General features: G+C 37.1%; 12 protein-coding genes across 12 annotated transcripts; 6 read left to right on the forward strand and 6 right to left on the reverse strand.

Moving 5' to 3' along the window:
• The first annotated feature begins 554 nt into the window (after positions 1-554).
• On the forward strand, positions 555-820 carry RHIMIDRAFT_92692 (uncharacterized protein). The gene has a single exon (XM_023615882.1). It carries the CDS (start codon positions 593-595, stop codon positions 785-787), a length of 195 nt encoding a protein of 64 aa, XP_023469461.1. The 5' UTR covers positions 555-592; the 3' UTR covers positions 788-820.
• A 363-nt stretch (positions 821-1,183) lies between these two features.
• On the forward strand, positions 1,184-2,004 carry RHIMIDRAFT_273416 (uncharacterized protein). The gene is made up of 2 exons (XM_023612384.1): positions 1,184-1,447; positions 1,498-2,004. Exons 1-2 carry the CDS (start codon positions 1,426-1,428, stop codon positions 1,845-1,847), a joined length of 372 nt encoding a protein of 123 aa, XP_023469462.1. The 5' UTR covers positions 1,184-1,425; the 3' UTR covers positions 1,848-2,004.
• Positions 2,005-2,352: 348 nt separating this feature from the next.
• On the forward strand, positions 2,353-2,829 carry RHIMIDRAFT_235093 (uncharacterized protein; the record flags this gene model as incomplete). Its single annotated transcript, XM_023608302.1, has 1 exon — positions 2,353-2,829. The coding sequence occupies one exon, from the start codon at positions 2,353-2,355 to the stop codon at positions 2,827-2,829; it is 477 nt and encodes a 158-aa protein (XP_023469463.1).
• A 52-nt stretch (positions 2,830-2,881) lies between these two features.
• RHIMIDRAFT_92697 (uncharacterized protein) lies at positions 2,882-4,534 on the reverse strand. Its single transcript, XM_023615883.1, has 6 exons — positions 4,416-4,534; positions 4,289-4,355; positions 4,161-4,232; positions 3,912-4,110; positions 3,601-3,858; positions 2,882-3,548 (listed from the first exon to the last, which is right to left on the reverse strand). The coding sequence occupies exons 1-6, from the start codon at positions 4,471-4,473 to the stop codon at positions 2,934-2,936; spliced, it is 1,269 nt and encodes a 422-aa protein (XP_023469464.1). The 5' UTR covers positions 4,474-4,534; the 3' UTR covers positions 2,882-2,933.
• A 126-nt stretch (positions 4,535-4,660) lies between these two features.
• Positions 4,661-5,646, reverse strand: RHIMIDRAFT_199199 (Pkinase-domain-containing protein; the record flags this gene model as incomplete). Its single annotated transcript, XM_023606352.1, has 2 exons — positions 4,661-5,212; positions 5,263-5,646. The coding sequence occupies 2 exons, from the start codon at positions 5,644-5,646 to the stop codon at positions 4,661-4,663; spliced, it is 936 nt and encodes a 311-aa protein (XP_023469465.1).
• Positions 5,647-5,813: 167 nt separating this feature from the next.
• On the reverse strand, positions 5,814-7,582 carry RHIMIDRAFT_248867 (ARM repeat-containing protein; the record flags this gene model as incomplete). The annotated part of the gene is made up of 8 exons (XM_023610568.1): positions 5,814-5,966; positions 6,022-6,093; positions 6,155-6,326; positions 6,370-6,539; positions 6,591-7,002; positions 7,050-7,216; positions 7,270-7,374; positions 7,424-7,582. The coding sequence occupies 8 exons, from the start codon at positions 7,580-7,582 to the stop codon at positions 5,814-5,816; spliced, it is 1,410 nt and encodes a 469-aa protein (XP_023469466.1).
• Positions 7,583-7,804: 222 nt separating this feature from the next.
• On the forward strand, positions 7,805-9,588 carry RHIMIDRAFT_212749 (DUF89-domain-containing protein). Its single transcript, XM_023607225.1, has 3 exons — positions 7,805-8,103; positions 8,150-8,649; positions 8,710-9,588. The coding sequence occupies exons 1-3, from the start codon at positions 7,871-7,873 to the stop codon at positions 9,309-9,311; spliced, it is 1,335 nt and encodes a 444-aa protein (XP_023469467.1). The 5' UTR covers positions 7,805-7,870; the 3' UTR covers positions 9,312-9,588.
• A 2,208-nt stretch (positions 9,589-11,796) lies between these two features.
• On the forward strand, positions 11,797-14,618 carry RHIMIDRAFT_290086 (FAS1 domain-containing protein). The gene is made up of 5 exons (XM_023613706.1): positions 11,797-12,291; positions 12,343-12,597; positions 12,645-12,749; positions 12,801-13,199; positions 13,265-14,618. The coding sequence occupies exons 1-5, from the start codon at positions 11,835-11,837 to the stop codon at positions 14,347-14,349; spliced, it is 2,301 nt and encodes a 766-aa protein (XP_023469468.1). The 5' UTR covers positions 11,797-11,834; the 3' UTR covers positions 14,350-14,618.
• RHIMIDRAFT_235099 (uncharacterized protein) lies at positions 14,458-16,265 on the reverse strand (the record flags this gene model as incomplete). Its single annotated transcript, XM_023608303.1, has 2 exons — positions 14,458-15,341; positions 15,401-16,265. 2 exons carry the CDS (start codon positions 16,263-16,265, stop codon positions 14,458-14,460), a joined length of 1,749 nt encoding a protein of 582 aa, XP_023469469.1.
• Positions 16,266-16,300: 35 nt separating this feature from the next.
• Positions 16,301-17,590, forward strand: RHIMIDRAFT_92755 (uncharacterized protein). The gene is made up of 5 exons (XM_023615885.1): positions 16,301-16,607; positions 16,660-16,736; positions 16,790-17,076; positions 17,127-17,183; positions 17,234-17,590. The coding sequence occupies exons 1-5, from the start codon at positions 16,530-16,532 to the stop codon at positions 17,314-17,316; spliced, it is 582 nt and encodes a 193-aa protein (XP_023469470.1). The 5' UTR covers positions 16,301-16,529; the 3' UTR covers positions 17,317-17,590.
• A 91-nt stretch (positions 17,591-17,681) lies between these two features.
• On the reverse strand, positions 17,682-19,785 carry RHIMIDRAFT_273427 (uncharacterized protein). The gene is made up of 3 exons (XM_023612385.1): positions 19,452-19,785; positions 18,825-19,197; positions 17,682-18,768 (listed from the first exon to the last, which is right to left on the reverse strand). The coding sequence occupies exons 1-3, from the start codon at positions 19,494-19,496 to the stop codon at positions 17,717-17,719; spliced, it is 1,470 nt and encodes a 489-aa protein (XP_023469471.1). The 5' UTR covers positions 19,497-19,785; the 3' UTR covers positions 17,682-17,716.
• A 1,846-nt stretch (positions 19,786-21,631) lies between these two features.
• RHIMIDRAFT_198344 (ribosomal protein S30) lies at positions 21,632-21,826 on the reverse strand (the record flags this gene model as incomplete). Its single annotated transcript, XM_023606280.1, has 1 exon — positions 21,632-21,826. A coding segment is annotated over one exon (195 nt), but the record flags the coding sequence as incomplete, so codon positions are not given.
• Between the last annotated feature and the right edge of the window lie 122 nt (positions 21,827-21,948).

The following is a 21,948-nucleotide window of genomic DNA, read 5'->3' on the forward strand; positions in this document are numbered from 1 at the left end:
AACAATGAACTATATCAAGTAATTCCCCAGAAAAAGCCTTTTTGTTTTCGAAAAAAGTATTTGATGTTAGCACAAAGCTATCCATCATGATTTACCGAGACAAAAAGAGCTTTAAGCATTTCCATCCGCTGAATGAGGGATCATTGGGCTTAGAATCGGCTTTTTTCTTTCCTTTATTGTAGCGTCAAAGTATGCAAATGCAACAAGACTTGTCTAAAGATGAGTGTATGACAAATAATAGAAGCCAGACATTTGGGGTATCAAAGCGCTGAAAATATGGAGAAGTGTAACTAAAAAGTTGATTGAAAACAACAACAAATTGTACAACATACACAGTTTTCCTAGCATTCTTTTTCTTATAAAATAGATTTAAAGTACATTCGCAAACTTGGTATGCTTCAAACTGTGACTAAGTTACGGATGAATACGGGATTAGCATCATTGATACCCTTTTTGATCAATGTGATATGTTGGTTGAGGTTAGGTAAAAGAGGCATTGCGTAGTTTTCGCCACTGCCCCACAATATTTCAAGGATGCATGAAAGAAAAAAAAAAAAAAGACAAGGGACATGAGAAAATAGACACATTGTTTATGGCTCTGCATGTTTATTTAGAATTCATCGTGTACTGCTTTATGGCTTCAACAATATCAGAAACTATGTCCTGGATTTGTGCTCATTTTAAAAAAGCAATACGACTATTCCTTTACAAGCTTATGCGGGGTCATTCTATTGTAGATATTTCACTTTTTCCAAAGCCAGCATATGTTCTATCACCGATTTCTTAAGCCTAGAACCATCGACAGCTTGTCGACAGGTGCTCAAGAACAAGCATGACCTAGACTATAATTGGAACTCATGTTGTGTGCCATGGCACTTAAGTCACTATTACATACTGTCTAAGGATCAACGCCTTCGATAGCTGCTCGACACAGAGGCTAACTTTTTCGCACATCAGCTGGCAAGAGGAGAGATCAAGGCAGGTTATCATCTGGACGGCAAGCCTTTCGTCGATTACAGTGACATGGCCTTTAATGCATCTGTAAGCTTTTTGTTTTGGGTGTTGGACCGACACCAGGAGCTGCAGCAAGTGATGAAGTATAGATGAGGATCATGAAGGAACGTACTTTGGCGAAACTATCGCTATGCTTGGGTTTCTGCAAGCTCATGTGCTTTATTAAACATCTCCCTTTCATCTCTCTCTCTCTTTTTCCATCTTATTACTCCTAACTTGTACATGCCCGTAATAATAGCCATAGAGACACTTGCTATTTTTACATTTATTTTTTTTTTCTCCCTCATAGGTCTTTTAATTCTATTGTTTTGTTGTATTTGCTGTGTATTAGCAAACGATCTTTTGACGCTGACCAGTCCTGCGCCTAATCAGTCTCTAGCCCCAGGTCATGTTTTATCATTCAATTACACAATGAATGCCATGACAACAGAGAGTAAGGAAATACAAGTCATGTATGAACAAGGCACTCATTTGTGTCTTTAGACACACCCAATAACCCGAATTCCCTTGATATCATATTCCAGTGGGTATCCAAAAATAATATGCAGCACATGATTCAATTGACAGCAGCCAGAAATCTAGCGACTGATTGTAGTGGCATTAAAAATAGAGATCATCTTCACTCGTGGAAACTGCCCAATTGCCGTTTCTTTAAACGATATCCACCCGATCAATGGACATATTCACTCATTTTTCAACCCAACTATCTGCCCGCCAGCAAGATGATGGTTCCTATGGGACCGCAGCAAGCCTCAGTTACAGTACCTATTACTATATTTATGAACACAAGTAGTACCATCACAACAAAGAGACACCGTAGCCAGGAATGTTGAATAATAGCGCTATAATACCTGTTGTTTATATCATCGTTCAATTTTGGTAATTTTTTTTGAGGCATTTTATGTATTGGAGAACAAGTAGACAAAGAAATGGGAGAATGTGCTATTTTTTTATGTACGTTTAAAGGAAAAATATACCTTAATTTGGGAATGAGCCATATTCCATTGTAAAAAAAAAAAAAAGGAGCTGTGTGTGTGTGTAAATAAATCAAGTTCATATGCTCGCTTCTCCGACTTTTGCCATGAGCTCCAATATAAATATAAATCAGAAAATTCCCTCTCTTTTTTTTAATACTATCTTTTTTAAAAATATACATTTATTTTTATACTAAAAGCAATTGTGTATAAAGCTTAACTATTTCAAGGCCAAATTACTTCTCTGTTCTTCAAGCTAATCGATGAGAAGTAGTGATAAAACCATCTTTACGTATTCAGTAGTATTATTTTCAAGCGTATCTTCATTATTCCATCCTCCTATCATCCTTACTCATTAAACAAGATGTGGTCTAACCAAAAGAAAAACAACAAGTGTCTACTCTCTCCAAGACAAATCGCAAACAAGGCTTATACATTAGCTATCAAGAAACTGGATCGTGATGACAAAAGACGCCGTCCTCAATACACTGTTCGAGAAAGATTATTATTGTCTAATACAATGGCAAAAGCAGAAGATATTTTAAACAAAAAGGCTCAAACAAAGAGCGCTATTCTATTACCTGCAAAATGTGAAGAAGATACCTTACCTCCTGTCTCCAAACAATGTAAATCAGAAAACATTGCTGTTGTGCAACCAAACCATCATGAGCAGCAACCTCAAATTAGCCAAGACGAATCTAAACTCTTGGCTGTTTCTATGGTCGCCATTGCTGCTGCTGTCGTTTATTCCTCTATTCAACAAAAAGATACATTCATTCAATACAGCGCACCTCCTGCTGTTATTCATCATACCAACAATACCATGACAACCATAATTTAAAATTTAACAAATAAAGTTTTGTTTTAAAAAAAAAAATGCTTTCGGATGTTTCCGTTTACTAGTTTCCGATTTCGTCCGTCTCCGTCTTATTTTCATGCATTCGTTTATTGAATATACTTTTCTAACTTCTTTAGTCTTTCAACAGCTTGCTCTAATACGTCATTTGTTTTACAAAATGCAAAACGAGCGAATTTCGAAGCTAATGGCCAGTGTTCCTTCATGTAAAATTCGGATGGGGGAATAGCACAAACACCAATTTCCTTAGTTAACCAGTAACACATTTTAAAATCGTCGCCTCGATCATTTAAAATATCAGGAAATTCATAACCTTCTGGAATCTTGATCTTGCTCGTGTTGACCAAGAAATAATATGCACCCTCAGGCACAGTATAAGGCAAATTGAGTTCATCAAAGACCTTGGAAAGAATGGCCTTCTTCTTAATATAGTCTTCAATCTGTTGTTCAAAGATCGGTTCCGTCAAGGAGGCTTCAATACCAGCAGCAACAGCCTCCTGACATGGCGAGTTCACACAAAAGACAACTCGAAGTTGAGCAGCATATGCGTGCTGAATCAGCTCTGCAGGACCAATAAGCCATCCTACACGCCAGCCGGTTGCTGCAAAGCTTTTGCCGCCTGAGCCAACGGTAATTGTACGGTTCCAAAACTGATTACCTATTCTGGGAATTCTTTCATAGGGAGGATAATAGAGACGATCATACTGACAGGATATTAGTCACTTATTTTTTTTTTTTTTTTCGTTTGCTATGTACCACTTCATCTGATATGATCAACAAGTTGTGCTTTTCAGCTACTTGTCCAATTGCATTAAGTTCTTGTTCGCTAAATACTTTGCCTACTGGGTTGTGAGGAGTATTGATGATGATGATCTTTGTTTTATTGGTTATTTTAGATTCCAGTTCCTTTATGTCCAAAGTCCATTCATGAGAAGAGACCACACGCTGATCAGCATCAGTAGGAGGTCTCAAGGGAACATAGACAGGTACACCACCGTTCATGGTAATATTGGGCTATATACATTATGCCCGTTAATAAGAACCAAGCTTCCACAATAGTTACTTACAATATATTGATCAAAGAATGGCTCAATAACAACCACTTCATCGCCTTCATCCAAGAAACCAGCCAAGGTAGCAAAAATACCTTCATTAGCACCTGCAGTGACAATAATGTTGGTCTCAGGGTCTAATTCTCGACCATTGAATTGTTGTTTATAAGAAGCTGCTAGCGCGTTTCTTAAGCGTAAAAGACCTTTTGGATGGCTGTTTTGCTTTCATCAATATCTCCTTGTGTCAAATGAACTTACTTTTACCTGTATTGATTGGATTCAACTTTGTCAATGGCCTGCTTACATGCACTTTGTACAACATGGGCAGGAGAAAAGCTAAAACAAAAATATTTAACTTTTTGTACTTTTGGCTCTATTTTCATTCATTTTACTTCATGAACCCTTGTCCCAAATTGATAGCCTTTGTTTCGGCTGCAAGTGGAGTAAAAATGGACCAAACTATGTCAAACAGAATCAACCCATACTGCCCTTTATTTATTTATTCTTTTGCCCACAAACCATCTCGACTAAAGGTGGATACACGCTTTGCAGGTTGAATCTTTGTAGAATATGACATGATGCGCGTTACGACAACTGGTCTTCTAAGTAAACAAGAAGAAAAAGAGGTGATGGAAAACATGAAGGAAAAAAAAAAAAAAAAAGAAAGAAAGATAATCTCAAATTGAACGACAGCAGCAAATAGTAACAAGACTCACGCAATTTGAAAACGAATTGACGCAGGAGGGGGGGAACATCTCTACATTTTATTGTACATCAGCAATCCAGGGCAAACCAAGTACATTTTGTATTGTAAATCTATTTTTTGGATTAGGATTTAACATGCTATATAGTAAATCTTGTGTTTGGTTATCTAAAATATCAAATGCAGGGTACTGCTTCTTAGCATAATCTCTTTGATAAAGCCTGTAATTTGGGTCCGACATGGTGGCCGAGAAAAAGGGCACGCCTTTGAGTCTCATACAAAAGTAAACGATTGCAGCTGACCATACATCTGCTTGACTTGGATCATATTGCTGATGAAATACTTCAGGAGCCATATAAGGTATAGATCCACACAGACCATCTGAGGCGATAAGGTTGGATACTTGTTTAAACACTGTGGCTTCACCAAAATCTGTTATCTTTAGCACACCATCCTGAATCAGTAAATTCTCTGGCTTGATATCTCTATGAGCTACACCTATACTGTGTAAATAAGACAAGCCATCCAGCAGCTGCTTAAAGTAGTAGTTGATTTCTCTTAGTTCAACAAGTCTTCCATCTTTTATAAATGAATACAAATCGCCCTCTGAGCACTAGAGATAATGATATCAGCAAAAGTTTACACTAATAAAAGACACATTACATATTCCATAATGATACAATGTCTATGATGTTGATCAAGTACAAGGTCCATTGTTTTTATAATATTTGGATGCGACAGTACGGATGAAATACAGTATTCACTCATCCATTTCTTTTGTTTTTGACCTTTCTGGAATACTTTGACTGCAAATACACTCTTTTTGTCTTTTATGACTTTGATCGTTGCCGATGCTCCTGTGCCAACCACTTTCTTTTGTAAAGTACCATACTGGTCCAATAGTCTCGGGCAATTCTTTGTATCTCGCTTGAGCTTATAAAGCCATTGAATAAAGTAAAATCTGAATTTGTTATATTTCCTGGTTGAATAATTGTGATAATAGTAAAAATGCTGAGTTGTAAGTGAACTCAATGTATCTTGATCCATTTTATTTTTTTATAAAAAGAAGAAGGAAATAAAAAGGTTGTGGTTACTTATTTAATAATGAGCTTCTTTACCCCCCATCTTGCTTTTCTAGTTTTTTCCCCTTTTAAGCTTTATTCTCCCCTTTGTGTCCTTTTTCTTTATAGAAACTATGGAAATTCGAAACAGTTTTAAGAACTTTCGAATGCAACAGTTGCTTCTAAAGGCTTGTAATAAGGTCCTTGACGAATATACATTTGGCATTGCGGGTAATACTCGTTTCCTAGTAACTCTTTTGCTGTAGGATGATTTGTCAATGTTTGTATGACTGTAAATTTCCATAACTACCAAATAACCATTATTATTGACATTTAACACTGAGAAATTTAATAATAATACCTGTCCCTGCTGCATGCGCTCTGTCGTTCGATCTAGTATGTATTGCATAAATTCATTGGATTGTGACATGTACTATTTATATTCATATCTATTTTAGCATATTATGGCTATCAATGTGTGCGCGCGTACGTACCTCAAGACCCCATTCATGAAATGCAATAGATTGCATTAATGCAAAACAAGCAGTTCGAATATCGTCATCTGGTTGCTTAGCCTCTGCTATCAATCTTGTAGGAAACCCATGATATTGTTTGAATACCATGAGTGTCAATTTATCACTTTCGTTCATAGGTTCATCCCTATCACTGTAATTATTTATATGCTCTTATCTATCCCTAAATTCCTTACCTTACGCCAATCAACTTGGATAATGTCTGAAGGATGACAGCCTTCACTGGACCAATAGAGGAGTGGTAATGGTTGAAGAGCTTTGATATCATTGTAGGATTTTTAGATAACAGCAGGTCAAGTCCTGCTAGATGTGACCCAATAAGTCCAATACTCGAGATGGTGACAATCTACCCTTAATTAGCTCTGTCTGTCTTTTTCTGTTTTATACCGAGACTTACCAATATTTCATCATTATCTGTATCCATAATTCTCTCCATCCTATCCAAGATATCATACTGCTCTGATAGTTGCTTAAAGGGTACCTGTGTGTTTTCCCCCAAATTACCAACGAATTTGATAATCGAGCACTTCACCAAGACAACGGCTACATCAGCTTCATCCTCATTATCCAATATAGCAGCCATACCATCCACCAGATTAGCTTTCTCAAGGAAACTAAGGCCTGCGGATGTTGCTGCGACTTCATTCAATAACTCGATCGCATTGATTTTTACCAGTAAATCATCCGATTTTAGCTCACTCAAGAATTCATGCAATAATCCTGTGGCTTCACAGAGCTCAAATGCATGATCTGAAATGGAGGATATCCTAATCAGCAAGTCGTAAATACGAAACTTGACAGTCTCATTTCTACACAAAAATTAGTTCCATGTCATTATGATTCGTTCTTCATTTACACTCTGAGTAGCTGTTTAAAGATGGCACATGTAGTTGAATTGAAAATGACCTCTTGTCCAGGCTCGGTAAATGCAGTCTTGTATAATAATTCGGATGCTTTTTGAGCTGTCTTGGTATCTTGAAATGCAAGTGTTGTAAGGATATGCATATAGATATCGGAGTTGAGCTGCATATATAGTTTGTATAAGCAAAAGATCATTATTTTTTTCGGGAAAGTACCATGGATTGAATGAGATCATTCGATATCAAACATTTAAATACTTGTTGTACTGATAAAAGTCGAATTTGTGTATTGTAATGTGTCAATCCCTCCGTCAATAAGGGCTATTTTGCTTATAAGTTTACTTTTTTTTTTTTTTTTTCTTCGATCTACCTTGTTTTCTGGTGATACGATATCAGTATAACTAAATGGTCCGAGTAATTTGTTGATGACTTCACACAATACATTAGTTAAGTTTTCTTCTTCCAAAGACAACCCATGATAAAATAAACCAAGAGGAGCAGTAGACAATATTTCCCTGGATTGCTCCATGGTTACTGGTTCTATTGACAATAGTTCTTGTGTCAATACAGAGTTATTATTTAAATGTAAGCAAAAGGACCTTTTAATGTAGAAGAAAATGCCTGAAGAATAGACACTTTATCTTTTAAAGGCACATCAGATTGTGGGTCAAGTACTTCAATCACTTGTATTAATAACGTTGCTGTTGACATTTTAACGCGCTGGATAAGAAACTGGGAAAAAAAAAAAAGAAAAAAAAAAGAGTGCTGAATAAGACGGGGCGGGAAAGTTTTCATCACTATTTTTTTCTTTTTTCTTATGTCTATCACACCCAATAACCCACCTTGCCCTGCATATAGAGCCACTAATAAGGAAAGTTTCGCATATGATACAACCATTCGAAGATGGCCTATTATTTTAAACAGTGCTATTAAGGATATTGAAGTAACAATACGTAATGAAACCAACGAAGCACGCGCAAAAGAGGGAAAACAGATTATCCAGGCTATTGAAGAGATAAAACAAGAGTTACTTGATGATAAGCCTTTAAGGTATTTGTAAAGCCACAAGTCAACACTCTATTAAAGTATACTATAGACCCATTCAGGATACGTTAAAGGACTGTGAGTCATGGAACACTTTGTTGAAGCAATACTTTGAAGGTTGCACTTGGTTCACGGGTACTTGGTTATTCAATGAATGCTATCTTTACAGAAGAATTGCCGAACTATTTCAAAACTCGCAACATTGGGTGGGATACGACTGCTTTGAAAGTCAAAAGCTGGCCACCTTCAAGGGATCTCACGGTGCTGTCTATGATTTGGCACGCAAGATGCCTGGTTTGATCAAAGACTTGACTCAAGAGAAACTAGAGATTGTATATTATGAACTCATCGAGGTCTGTCTCTGGGGGAATGCGACCGATTTGAGTTTATTGACCAACATGTCTCAAGATGATATTCGTCGTCTTCAGGCAGTTGAAAAGAATAAATTGGCTGAGCGAAAGAAGTTTATTGTTGTAGATGACATTGACAAATTATGGAACAAGGTAAAGGATATGCATCAAGGACGTGTTGATTTTGTTCTAGATAACTCTGGTAGGTAGAGAATATGATATATATATATAAAGCTTAGTTTTTTTTTTTAAAAAAAAAAAGGTTTTGAGGTCTTTGTTGATATGATCTTGGCCGATTGGTTGTTGCAATCTCAAAAGGCATCTAAAGTTGTATTCCACTGTAAAACTATCCCTTGGTTTGTGTCTGACGTCATGCCTAAAGATATGCCAATGATGTTTGAAAAGTGTCTAGAGAAAGGCTTTTTCCCTGGAGACCACACTCAAGAGGACACAGAGGCTTTAGAAACCATGGTTCGTCGATGGCAACAGTATGTCCAGGATCAACGTCTTGTTGTCACCTCTGACGACTTTTGGTGCTCACCTTTACCTTACTGGTATTTGAAGTCGCATGCTCCTAGTCTATTTGAAGACATGAAACAGGCAGACCTAGTCATCTTCAAGGGAGACCTGAACTATAGAAAACTGTGCTTTGACTGTGATTGGCCCCTTACGACGTCATTCAAGGAGGCCATTGGTCCAGATATGGCAAACGACTTTACAAACATTGTATCTTTGCGTACCAACAAAGCAGATGTTCTCGTTGGTCTCTCGGAAGAAACGAGAAAGGATTTAGAAGAAAATAGACGTGTTTCTAGAGAAGAGTTACGCTTTAGTGGAAAGTATGCAGTTGTAGAGTACAATTAACTTATGATATGCTGTCCAATAAAGACTGTCATCTCGCTTATGCCGCCCCCAAAGACTGTTCTCATTGCTCAATGACGTGCATACATTATCCTGACAGGCTTGTAAAGAGTATATGTCGCTCTTTTGAGTTATATTTTGAAAAAGCAGCTTTCTAACATGAATGATACTCATTGAGAGTAATACTAAAAAAAAAAACCCTTTTCAACCTCACTTTCATTCATAGACACAGGAGATAAAGACATTATAGAGAGTAACAATTGAAATGGTAAAAAAAAAACTAGAATAATATATATGAATTACAGTTATCTTAGCTATTGGAATATATATAAACACCTGATTCAGTCATGAGGTGTAATCAGTTGGTGTATACTTGGACAGTAACTAGGTTCTTCCTGTTCCCATATTCCAAGCCAAAACAAAATTTCTACAAACACTTCTTTGAGGAAAGCTTTAGCATATTAAGCTGTTCACCTGACTATATTTAATAAAGAATTGCCCTAGTATCTTGCTCTAAAATAACCAAGAGTGTGAATAGGATGTACGATCTTCGTTTATCAGTTTGTAGTTCAAAAAGCGAGAGAATCAAATGGTGTATAACTCTTGACACATAGAAATGAGTATATCGTGATATTATATCGCGATGATGATGTTTTTTATATCATTCCAGTTCAGGATCAAATATTCCAACCGTCATAACCATTATAAGCCATAGACATACATTCCCCCTCGAAAAATCTAAATGTAAGTCAGTAGGCACAATAAAAGTAAAAGCAAGTTTACCTTTGCCTTTACCATCGAACATTTCATTCTCATTATGCGACTTTGAAAAACAACGCTATCCCCTTACGCCGGAGAATAAATTTAATTAGGTAGGCTGTTTAACATCAGGAGAGAACGATTATATACTAGTGCGTTTAAAAAAGATTGCCCCCCTTTATCAAATGCATGGTAGCCTTATACTTGTCTGCCCTGCATCGATCAATGACATGAGTGGGAAAGAGAAGAATTCTCCTTTATAAATTAAAGAAAAAAAAAAAAGAACGAATGGAAAAAAGGCGTCAAGGAGTCATAAAAAAAGGGAGAAGAAAGTTTTATGAAATTTAATTAAAGAGTTTGGGGGATCATAAAACTGTAAAAGCAGATCTATTGTGCTATTTTCACAAATAATTAAAAAACACGCATAAACACATGGTTGGTATGCAATTAATTAAAATACTTCTTCAGCTGCAGCGCGCGAGCGGGAAAGAAAGGAGGACAGCCTAAAGAAATATGTGTCACCATATTTTACAATTGATCAAACAGTTGTCGAAGTGGAAGGTAGGGTGGTAAAGGCCCTTTCGTGCCACGCTTTATTTTCAGATAGTATATAATTTCTTCAGACCTTTGCGCGCTGCTAATTCATTTTTTCTATTTATCTTGAGACGGAAGCAACAACCAAGAAAGCCAGTTGAAAGTTGATGAGTGAGTGACTACCTCATTTTCACTTTCCATTTCGGCAGCTGCTTGATTGGGACAAGTATGACTTTCAATCATTTTTGGTAGCGGTGTCGTCGTTGCTTTGAAGTATGGCGAGATTTAAGATGTCAAGAGTATCTTTAATTGGTGCTATGTCTCTATCCTTTCCAACAAACTTTTTTTCTTGTCTAAAGAAAAAGTTTCCTCCGTCTTTTACATGCTTTTCTATTGTTATTGAACTGTAGGATCTTTCTTTTTGCCCATAAACAACGTACTTCGCTTTTGTTGGCTGAGAAAGTATTCCAAAGCTGTTGTATCCAGCTTTAGTTGTTATTGAAAAAGGCAGTTAAGCCGATGACTTGCGAATTAGATTCTCCATGAAAAAGAGCTGAATATTATTAAGTTAAGTTTGAGTAAGAGTTTTATTGGAGAAATTGAATACTGTCAGCATGATTTAATGTGGTCAATGTGATTGTTATATTATTATCAGATGCGATAGAGAAATTTAAGGTAGAATGTATGCTCTACCGTAAAATTATGCTCGGGTTATTTTAATGATTCTAATTCAAACCTATTGAAGAGCTTTGATCAAAAGAAAAACAACATATCAAAAGGCATCCTATGGACTCTCATGATACCTTGGCTCCTCGAATAGTGGCTGATTGCCAAACCGTCTTTCGTAAAGATTGTATCGGATGGATAGGCATGCAGAGTCCCTCACGGATAAATGTTCAAACGAGGGATGATGGAGTGTCATTTAGTTCGATCTATAAAGAAACTATTGGCTTGGAAAGTCATATAAATAGCCACTGTGTGAAAACGTACATCATTAGTAACGTCTATTCCATTGGCAAGTATTTCTTATCAATATCAAAGAGTAAAAAAGGACACAACTGCATAATATACAACACAATAGTATTATCGGGAAATGAAAATAGTGTGCCAAGAGTCTCCGACTCAATACTATGCTGTGACGCAAAATGCATCAACTCACACTTGGCATTATTATTCTTGGTCTTTTTTTTTTCACTTTTTTTTTTCTTTGAACTTGCAACTTTACTATCGCATATGAAAGCACTCATTATCTTACTGTGCTTACATTCAGTCATTGCATATCAAACTATCATTGATGTCTTATCAAAGGATGAACGATTTGAAAAACTAGTGTCTCATTTACAAAAACTTGAACTTGTGCCCATGATAAACGAGCTCGAGTCAGGTACATTCTTTGCTCCAGTGAATGCCGCATTTGAGAAAATTCCGGATACTGCCGTCAGTCGTGAGTCACTGCTCTATCATATTCTAAAAGGCAAAGGCATATCATCCACTGACTTTTATCATGGTCAGCTAAAGGAGACACTGTATGACGGCTATTTAGGCTCCGATGCACAACGCATAAAAATGACAGTAAAAGGGCACAAGGTTTACGTAAATCAGGCCAAGCTGATAGAAACAGACATTCAAGTAAATAATTATACCTACATTCATGCCATAGACAGAGTATTGGAGTTACCAAAGCTTTTAGGTAAAGGAAAGCAATAAGAGAGAGAAAGATGTTAATAATATCTGATAATAGGAGATAGCATAAGAGACATAAACCCCGCTCTTGATGAGCTGATGCAAAAAGCGGACATCATTCAATTACTGAAAGAAAAGACGCCATTCACGATATTCGTTTCAACAAAAAAGGAACCCTTAGGCTATTACAATGACATAGAGTCGACTTACTTGATGTCTAAACATGGCAAAACAGAGTTGTCCTTATTTTTAAAATATGCAATCATAGATAAAGCCATCTATTTGGACGAATTTACTTCAGGGAAAACGACATGTAAGCTATTATGCGATATAATTCATATTAATAATATAATTTACTAGACAAGTCCATTACCGGTGATTCTTTAACCATCACTTCAACTAAGAAAGGAGAAGCATCCGTCAATGATTTTGCTATTACACAGTCTGATATATTAGCCGCCAATGGTAAGTAAAAAATGTATTGTATGAGCTATTGCCAATGCATACAGAACATAGGTGTCATTCATCAAATAGACGATATATTCAAACCAAACTCATTGATATTCAACACAAGGAAATACCTGTACGGCTTGAATGCTACAAACATGGTACAACTCTTTGACAATTACAACCTCTCACATTACATTGACCAAATGGACACAAACTATACCTTTTTGATACCACCTGAAGACGATATACCTCTCCCTCCTCTTCCTGCTGCATCTTGGCTGGAGTATCATGTAATTCAAGGCCTCTGGTCACAAGATACCTTGGTTGATAAAAAGTTATTGTTGACAGAATTCAAGTCATCTGAATTAGGAGACAAGCGCCAAAGAGTGCCTGTATATACTGAAAATGATGGAAAGAAGAAGCCATCCATCTTGTTTGATCATGCTCGGTCTCTTGGTGATCCCGGTAAGTGCATAGATATATAGGATGCAACAGCCTATTTACCTTTTTATCAACAACAAAACAAACAGTCAGTATTCAAGGCAGTATCATCTATAAAATATCCGAGCCTCTGACGTTACCTGGGGACTTTTTATCAAGACTCGTAGTTGACCTAGACTCATCCACCTTTATTGCCACCCTTTATGTATCCGAAGTAGTAGAGGAGATCAAGAGTACGCCGGGTATTACCTTGTTTGCTCCAACCAACGATGCATTTAAAGAGCTTGGTCTTGTGGCCAAATACCTCGTTCATTTTAGTGCCAAACCTCAACTCCAGTCTGTTTTGAGATACCATGCGGCCAAGAAGTTACTGTATGAAGAAGATATGAAAAGCAAGACACACGAAGTAAACACCTTGGCCAACTCCACATTACGCATCAGTCCAGACGACCAGGTTATTCACGTTGGCAGGCCAGATGATAGTTCGACAGCAGCGATTGTGGATAAACCAGATATGTTGGTATCCAATGGCGTCATACACAAGATTTCAAAGGTTCAAATCCCAAGTAATGTGCAGATTACCAATCAGCAGGTTCTGGTGGGCATTGAGGCTAACACGTTGATGACCATCCTGGAGAAGGCAGAACTGCTCAACCTAACCCAACAAGATAACACGGTCATACTGGCTCCTACAGACAAGGCATTCACTCGATTGGATGTTCAAGCTTTACTGGAAGATCCTTACCAGCTGGAACGTATAGCTAAAATGCACATGGTACCTGCGACCTGGCAGGATGAGTGGACAAGTCATGAATCAAGCACTGTGACTAAACTAAAAAAGCTACTGACCTTTGAATACCCTACCCTGCTCTCATTAGCAGATCGAGTGGTAGTCCAGCAAACCGAAAAGGGAGAGTGGATGGTTCAAGTGAAGGATAGTGATCAACAAGCTCAAATTCTGGGATTTGGACGTACATCCGCGAATGGAGGCATTATCTTAATTGACAATGTTTTGATACCCGTGCGAAGAGGTATCTTTGGCCTACCTTTCCTCTGGTCATTGTTTGTCATCTTACTCATGATTGCTTTAATTGGTGGAACAATTTCAGTATGCGGCTTCTTTGGATACAAGGTATACAATAGAAGAAGATTAGGTTACAGGCCGATATTTTAAAAACATGCTTTTTTTTTTGTAAGAGCATTTTATATAAAATGTCACGTTTTATTTGTCTACATTGTGTATGTCTATGTTTGATTTTTTATATGTAAGATTGAAACTTGTTCATTCATAACCGCGGTTCTTCCCATCACTTTTACGACGCTTGTTATCGTCTTTGTTACTCCTGTCATCGTCTTTGCTACTCCTGTCATCGTCTTTGCTACTCCTGTCATCGTCTTTGCTACTCCTGTCATCGTCTTTGCTACTCCTGTCATCATCTTTGCTACTCCTATCATCATCTTTATCGTTCTTGTCATCATCTCTGCCACTCTTTTCATCATCATCATCACCCTGTTCTTTGGAATCTTCCATAGCATCTTCCATAGCATCTACTTTATCTGTATATTCTCGAGCAGCTGTTTCGCTGAAATAACGAGTAACAACGACAATTTCGTTTGTCTCGTCACTACTGATATACAAGCGACCATATTGATCCACGGCTAATCCATAAGGAGTAAAGCATTTACCTTCACCACAAGGCTCTAATGCTTCCAAAATAACCTCTACATCCAAATCAAGACGAGGTTTATGTCCGAGATCATTAAATGGAATATGGACCACACTGTGTCCTTCTGGTTGATTATCGAATCCGTGATTGGCAATGATGGGAGTATTTGTCCAATTACAGGGAAGACCAACCGAGGTACCCAAGGTCGCCAGATCGCCGACAGAGCAGAAAGTGCCACTGTAAAAATGAACATTGGAAGCATATGATTTTGGAGGCAAGGGAACTTCGGGAACACGGTTGCTTGTTTCATCAAGGCAATAAGCATCAAGAGCAAATGACTCGTTCAAGAAGACAGGATTACCCCATTGTCCGCCACGGCCTCTAGAGAGTTCGGATATTTTTTCTAGACTGTGTTCTGTGTAGCAGTAAGGGAAACCATAGTTATTTCCAGGACCTGCGTACTTGTTTAATTCCTCTGCAAGGCCAGAGACGGAAAGATCTGTTATATATAAAAAAGTTAAACATAAGGATGCGCTGTGCTTAGTAAAAGATGTGTACCTTGGTCAGGATGGATGTCGGTTCTCTTTATATCTTTGGGAAGTCCATTGAGGCCCCAAAGTTGGGATTGAACATCAAATCCGAGTAAACCTTGGGTGTTTGTACCGAACGCAAAGAACTCACCATCGAGATCAAAGTCATAGCCTTTTTCTGGTATATCACGGAAATTAAACTTTTTGATCACTGCATGCGTCGATCCGACCTTTTCATCAACATCAGTCATCGAGCGAGGAATGAATGCGGATCCATGCACATCAATTACAATATCAGGCGCCTCGGTTGATTTAAGCGGATTCAAATTTGACATCACCTTGACACCATCAGCCAAGGGAGAATGTTGACCATCATTATAGGGAAATCGGTAGATCGATGTCTCGGTTGCCACAAAAATATACTGACCATAGATGGCAACACCCGTTCCGAGCTTTTCGTCAAACAATGTACCGTCCAGGATCTGCAGAATGTCTGAATTACCACACTTGTCCATACGAATAGAGTACAAACCGCGTTCAGGCGATACAACCAAGAGATGATTAGTTCGGTCCATGAGCAGTTTTCGAGGATATTCAATCTTGTTTGTCAGCACAAAAAAATCATAGCCAGACATCACCTTGAGTTCTTTGACAGGAGAGGTCGGTACGTCTGGTTTACACAGCGGTTGATCTTCAACATTGGACAGAATAATCGGGTTATCAGAACTAGCGTCTGGTATAATCACACCAGCAGCAGCACTGAATTCAAGAGACCCTTCGGGTCTTTTGACACTCTTTTTGCTTGAGTTCTTCTTCTGTTTGGCGCTCTTTTTAGCAAACGTCAATGCAAAGAGCAAGGAGAACGTGAATAGGAAAATTATTTGCTTCTTCATTCTTTAAAGCAAAAAAAAAAGTAAAGAGAAAAGAGAAAAAAGGAAAGCAAATGTATAGATAAAAATGATATATGCCAGTTTTTTGTTGGAAACCAAACTGCCCTCTCAGTATGTAAGTTTCTCTTTTATGGCCCTCTTGATTCAGCCATTTTAATAAAATTCCCGTTCATGCACACATAGAAGTACACAGATATAAGAAGCTGTGACTTGTTTTAATGCGTCGCAGACGCGGAAAGACCTTTTTTCTCTTTTCTTTTTTCAAGTATGGACCATATCGCAGTGCTCATTAACGAACAAAAATACATTGACTTGTTTGAGTACTGTCAACAGCTCGAGATTCAAGTAAACAAAAAACAAAAAACAAAACATCATGTTATTGATGTGTGTACTATAGAGCGTTACAGATGTAAATGTTGACTTGCAAGTGGTGTATCCCATTTACTTGGCAAGTAGCGTGTTTATCAATGACTTGTAAACTATACACTGTGGATATATAAACTTATGACTAACTTTTGTTTATAAAGCCAAGCTGCACGATATATTAGAAAGCGTATAAAGAAGCGTAATATAAATACAGAACAAATTGAAGCTATTTGGAGAGTGATTGCAGCCTTGATAAATAAGTCATATCCAGAAGCATATAAACAAATGAATTCTTTTGGGTGGACAGAATGGATGCAAATATTGGTGACAAGAATAAAAGAGAAGCTAAGGAATGAAATGTTGTCGTTGATACCCAAGGTTTATAGTTCAATTGACCTATGCCAAGTGAGTAACCTGTTTGGGGTACAAGGAAACGAGCTTATTACAGGTAATTGAAATGAAATGTTTGTCAACAGCAAATAAACAAATATGGTATAGAGTTAACAAACAGGGGATGGAAATGTGAAGGGAATATGGTTTATCCAGTAAAGCAAGGTAAGTAAAAAGAAATGTAAACAAACAAGCAAAACAATAACCTTTCTTAGTTTCAATATCAGTCCCAAAGATAGCAAATGAGAATCAATATTCTAGATTAGCAGATATTTTGATTCAACTTGAAAAGTTTTAGCTCCTTATTAATAAACTCCTGCAGCTTGAGTGTTGTTTATACCAAATGAAGCAACCATAGTGATTACCCGATCAGTAACAAGCATAACTGTACGACCAATGCGACAATCATAAGACCGAAAAAGGGATCTGTAACAATGAAAAGAGCGACAGTTGGGGGCGTACGTTTATTACAAAAGAATGATTGAATTCAATCAATCAATTTCTTTTTTTTGGATATTAGGAAAAGGATTAAAAATAACTTTTTTGAGTGAAATGCAAGCAAAAACAACAGCAAAAATGAAAGTATGTATACATGCCAAATGATTAAGTAATTGTAAGAAAAAGGTATACCATGTGGTAATACAAAGTAAAAGGAGAAATGAAAGAGAGAGAGAGAGAGAGAGAGAAGGGAGGATGATCTATTTTCGAACCAGTAGTGTCTTTTTAGTTGAATTAAGTGTAGTGTTATTAGTAGTATTAGTAGTAGTAGTAGTAGTGCTGCGTCTATTTGAGGGAACAACAGAAGGTCTTTCAGTAGTCATGACTGGTGAATTCTTTCCTGTTGCTGTGACAGATGAGAGGTGACGTCCAATAGGTGTCTTTGTTGCCTTGGCAACAGATATAACATTGGAAGTCTTTTTGACTGGATCTTTTCTGGTTGACATGTTCATTTTTTTTAATTGAGAGATTTCATTCAAGGCTTGATCAAGCTTTGACTGTATCAATCTTCGTTCCTCGGCATCCTGTTGAGTCTGCTGCAGTCTAGCCGTTTCAGTTTCATGCATTTGATCCAGGATACGAGTCAACATATCTTCCATCTTGGTCCTTGCGGTCACTTCCTTCTTTAAACAATACTCTAATGCTTGTGTTTGGTCGAGTGCTTCGTTCATTTTCAACTCATACGTCTGGCGTAAAGACACTTCTTCTTCTAATCTATCATACAACACCTTCTGCTGTTGATCAATCAATACTGTCATATCTTCTACTGTGTTTTCAAATGCTCTTCTCATAGCAGTCTCTTGTTCCAATCGTTGTTCCAGTTGCTTCAACTTGTTTTCCAATTGATTGACTTTGTTTTCATATTGTCGACGATTGATCGTATCACACAATGCAGCAATATGGAAAAGCATCTTGGGCTGATTCATATTACGACGAGTGTTATAGCCACGCCATAAAGATTGAATTTTAATTGCGGCTTTATCACGAATTAATTCTTCATCGTCTTGTAATATGGAGTAAAACTGACAATCAGATTCTAATTCTTCATCCTTTTCGTTATCGTCATAACCTTCATCGCTCATGTTTTCAGTATAGTGTTGTTGTATGATCGTAATGGGTGCATTATACTTGTTCCTATTTAAGCGTACAAGAATGATTCTTGATTCATTTGTTTTGAGTGTATCTGTCATGGTGGAACTATCAAAGTCCATGACAGGTACAGATTCGCTGCAGAATATATCCATATCTTGTTCTGTATATACAAACAAGTAAGCAATCAAATTATATAAACAAACAAGCAAATGCTACCTGAATTTGATCTAGTTTGTGTCACTTGGTTTGCTAAAAAGAAGGATGGGCGTACAGGCATTTGCTTGACGGTAGAAGCAGATTCACAAGACAGCTCGCGTGGCCTTTGTGCGGGCAATTGAAGTGGTGATAGCCTGCCATCATCCACCATTGTCGTCTCATGCCATGACATATGATCTTGATCAACCGATAATAATGCCGTGACAGTAAATGAAGATGGATCAAAAAATGAATATTTGCTATCTCCTTCATCCAAGTAACTTAGAGCTTCCAAATAAGACTTGGGCGGGAATTCATATTCATATTGATCTTGGTCCAAATTCTGGGTGACAAGAATAGGTTCCTCTTCGTCGGAATCTTGGTAGTATAGACTCTGTTGATGATACAATTTAAATAAGTATTTTGTGTTTTTGATGATAATGAAGAAAGAGAGAAAAGAGAGAAAAAGAGAAAGAGAGAAGTGCGGCTATAAAAAGTTTAAAATAAATCAAGATTTAAGGGGGTATTTTTAAGCAAGTAAGATTATAATTCAGGGTGTGTGAATGAATATGGATGCGTACAGATATAATGTCAAACCATTTTCTCATCTCTCTTTCTCTTTCTTCTTTTTTTCAAACAAATATTTACCTCTGTTTGAAATAAATATAAATCTTGTTGATAGATTGTGTACATTTATGATGGATAAATTCTAAAGTTTAAAAAAGGAATGGAAGGGGGTATAGAAAGTATAAGAGTAAAAAAAAAAAAAAGAAGTGTAAAGGAATGAAAAGAAAAAGAGTAAAATTGTTGCTTTTTTTCTTTCTGGCCCTTTTTTATTGACAGTGGATTTTAAGGGGGAGAAAGAAGAGATAATGGGGAGTAATGATAGCTTTTTTATATTTTATAACTCATTTCGAGGGGAAGACTAAGAAGGAGGATGGAGGCATGATCGAATGTATATAAAGTGATCGCGCGGTGAACCGTCAATAAGATGATAGTCGATCCATGTAACAATGCGTTGTGATAAACCTTGTTTCATTAGGATGTTCCATTATATAAATATAAAAATATAAAAATATACTTTATTATATATACATGTACCACCTTCTTAGGACTGTAGATCTCTTGTTTAATTGTTCTCTTTATTCCCCTTAGACCTGTCAATTTAATTTTCTATGTTTAACCATACGTAAACATTCGTAGCTCCCCCCAATCCCCCACTCCTTTCTCTTTATTCTTCTTCTTTCTCCGTATTATTCAACTTTGAGGTATACATGCTGGCTTTCTTCTTTAACTTTTTTCTTATTCATCCCTTTTTATCGTTTGAATGCACTTTTCTTACTTTCGGCTCGATAAGAAGTGTTTCAAATGAATTTGGTCGTGACCCAATCATTTCTGATTTGACTTCAAATTAATAAAACTAGCATATGGACCCTTCTTCTCAATCAAGCAGATAAAGGGGAACGATCTATTCTTCTGTCTAATTATATGTTTATTTATCACGTAGTGATTGACATACACCTCCTTAAGCAATCAAGATCGCTTTCATCGTCCTTCCTCTATTTAAGCAATGCATGTGAAGGAGGGATATAAAAGAGGAGGGGCGTCTTTTTTTGTATGGACAATGGCTGTCTGTCATTCCATTTTAGAAAGAATCGTCAACTTATGACTTGAGCTATTCAAAAACGCCATGCTATATAGTTCTAGAAGCCTCTTTAGCCAAATAACATAGATCCAGACTTTCAATCAAGTATTCTGTTTTACTTGCTGGGTAACAAATGAAGGATATGCATAGTTACCGCTCTCTTTCTTTTTCCCCCTTCAAAAGAAAAAAAACATGTATGTGTATGCATTATTAGCATGAGACTTTATGTAGTCTTTTGATCTCCTAAAATACCTTATTCTGCTTATACGTGAGTGTGAGTATGTGTGTGTATCTGTAGTAACGCCCTGCTTTAAGGGTAACACAGCAAAAAGCTCAAAAAACGCCACCTGGAATCAACGTTACACCTTGGTTTGCATTTGTATTTCATGTCACAACCTTTACTCAACCTTGGTCTGTTCATGAGGCGTTGTATAACTTACTATGGCTTCATCAAAATTGTCTTTTGAATAGCTTGCATTCTATCGTCAATTATTGTTTATACATTCAAAGGGTTAATGCGTAGTCTTGCCAAGGCTTAAGTTCGTTTATTAAGGAGCTGATCATCCTGTTTTCCTATTGGCTGATCACCCATTTTGAATAGCATACTAACCAACTTTGGATACCACAAGGAGATCACAGGATTATCTAAAACTTAAGTTAGAATAACACTAGATCAAGAAAGGATCATTCATTCTTTTTGATTTAACCAATAAAAACTAGAAGCGAACCAATAGTCTTATTTAGGCGCACGATTTGGCAATTTGCCCTTTAATAATGTCAAAGGCAAAAAAAAAAAAAAAAATGCCACTGTATATTGACAATAATCTCTTTGCTAAGCTCAGTAATAACATTCTTGACCTTAAAAGTTAATTGAGAGCAATACGAGTTCTTAAAAGTGTTGCTTCCTTACTGTCAATGCGGCTGTGTATCAACATTGTTTTCAGTTGATCATTTATACTACAACCTAAAAAGACGCAGCAGTCTTTAACAAGGCTACCTTTTTCTCATCTCTCTCTTTTTCCCCTTATTGACTACTCATCCACATTGACACACGATGCATGCTCGTCATTACAACGCCGCAGCTGATCATTTCACATTCCACATATAATTTACACAAGATACATTTTATTCAACAAAACGATCGTTGTATACTGATATTGTTGCTTTCAACGTTGAGATGCATTTAAGGACCTTGAGTGGGAGCAGGGTTCATTCTGCGCTTACCACCGATTTGAGTGGTGACATTGACGAAACGACGGTTGTAAATTTGTCTCTTCTTTGCGCGACCTGTCTTAGGCTTCTTCTTTTCTTGCTTAGCAACCTTGGGGGTTTGAGACTTGACTTTACCGGCACGAGCCAAAGAACCGTGTACTTTACCCTATGATGATGATGGATGTTGGTTGATGTTGTTATACGATGCGCTATCATCTTACCATATTATACGATAATAAAAGAGAAGGTTAAATCATCTCCATACATCTCTCAAGTTCATACCAAAAC

The sequence above is a fragment of the Rhizopus microsporus genome, assembly GCF_002708625.1.
Source record: "Rhizopus microsporus ATCC 52813 unplaced genomic scaffold scaffold_3, whole genome shotgun sequence".
Classification (NCBI taxonomy): Eukaryota; Fungi; Mucoromycota; class Mucoromycetes; order Mucorales; family Rhizopodaceae; genus Rhizopus; species Rhizopus microsporus.

Coding starts and splice junctions, on each gene's coding strand:
- RHIMIDRAFT_92692 (XM_023615882.1), top strand. CDS start 593: ATGGCTCTGCATGTTTATTTAGAATTCATCGTGTACTGCTTTATGGCT.
- RHIMIDRAFT_273416 (XM_023612384.1), top strand. CDS start 1,426: ATGAATGCCATGACAACAGAGA. Junction 1,448..1,497: donor GAATGCCATGACAACAGAGA/GTAAGGAAATAC, acceptor TTGTGTCTTTAG/ACACACCCAATAACCCGAAT.
- RHIMIDRAFT_92697 (XM_023615883.1), bottom strand. CDS start 4,473: ATGTCATATTCTACAAAGATTCAACCTGCAAAGCGTGTATCCACCTTT. Junction 3,859..3,911: donor CATTCTTTGATCAATATATT/GTAAGTAACTAT, acceptor TAATGTATATAG/CCCAATATTACCATGAACGG. Junction 3,549..3,600: donor TGATCATATCAGATGAAGTG/GTACATAGCAAA, acceptor ATATCCTGTCAG/TATGATCGTCTCTATTATCC.
- RHIMIDRAFT_212749 (XM_023607225.1), top strand. CDS start 7,871: ATGTCTATCACACCCAATAACCCACCTTGCCCTGCATATAGAGCCACT. Junction 8,104..8,149: donor CTTGATGATAAGCCTTTAAG/GTATTTGTAAAG, acceptor AGTATACTATAG/ACCCATTCAGGATACGTTAA. Junction 8,650..8,709: donor TTTTGTTCTAGATAACTCTG/GTAGGTAGAGAA, acceptor AAAAAAAAAAAG/GTTTTGAGGTCTTTGTTGAT.
- RHIMIDRAFT_290086 (XM_023613706.1), top strand. CDS start 11,835: ATGAAAGCACTCATTATCTTACTGTGCTTACATTCAGTCATTGCATAT. Junction 12,598..12,644: donor TACTTCAGGGAAAACGACAT/GTAAGCTATTAT, acceptor ATAATTTACTAG/ACAAGTCCATTACCGGTGAT. Junction 13,200..13,264: donor TCGGTCTCTTGGTGATCCCG/GTAAGTGCATAG, acceptor CAAAACAAACAG/TCAGTATTCAAGGCAGTATC.
- RHIMIDRAFT_92755 (XM_023615885.1), top strand. CDS start 16,530: ATGGACCATATCGCAGTGCTCATTAACGAACAAAAATACATTGACTTG. Junction 16,608..16,659: donor GTCAACAGCTCGAGATTCAA/GTAAACAAAAAA, acceptor TGTGTACTATAG/AGCGTTACAGATGTAAATGT. Junction 17,184..17,233: donor GGTTTATCCAGTAAAGCAAG/GTAAGTAAAAAG, acceptor AACCTTTCTTAG/TTTCAATATCAGTCCCAAAG.
- RHIMIDRAFT_273427 (XM_023612385.1), bottom strand. CDS start 19,496: ATGTACACAATCTATCAACAAGATTTATATTTATTTCAAACAGAG. Junction 19,198..19,451: donor TATATTTATTTCAAACAGAG/GTAAATATTTGT, acceptor TATCATCAACAG/AGTCTATACTACCAAGATTC. Junction 18,769..18,824: donor ACAAACTAGATCAAATTCAG/GTAGCATTTGCT, acceptor TTGTATATACAG/AACAAGATATGGATATATTC.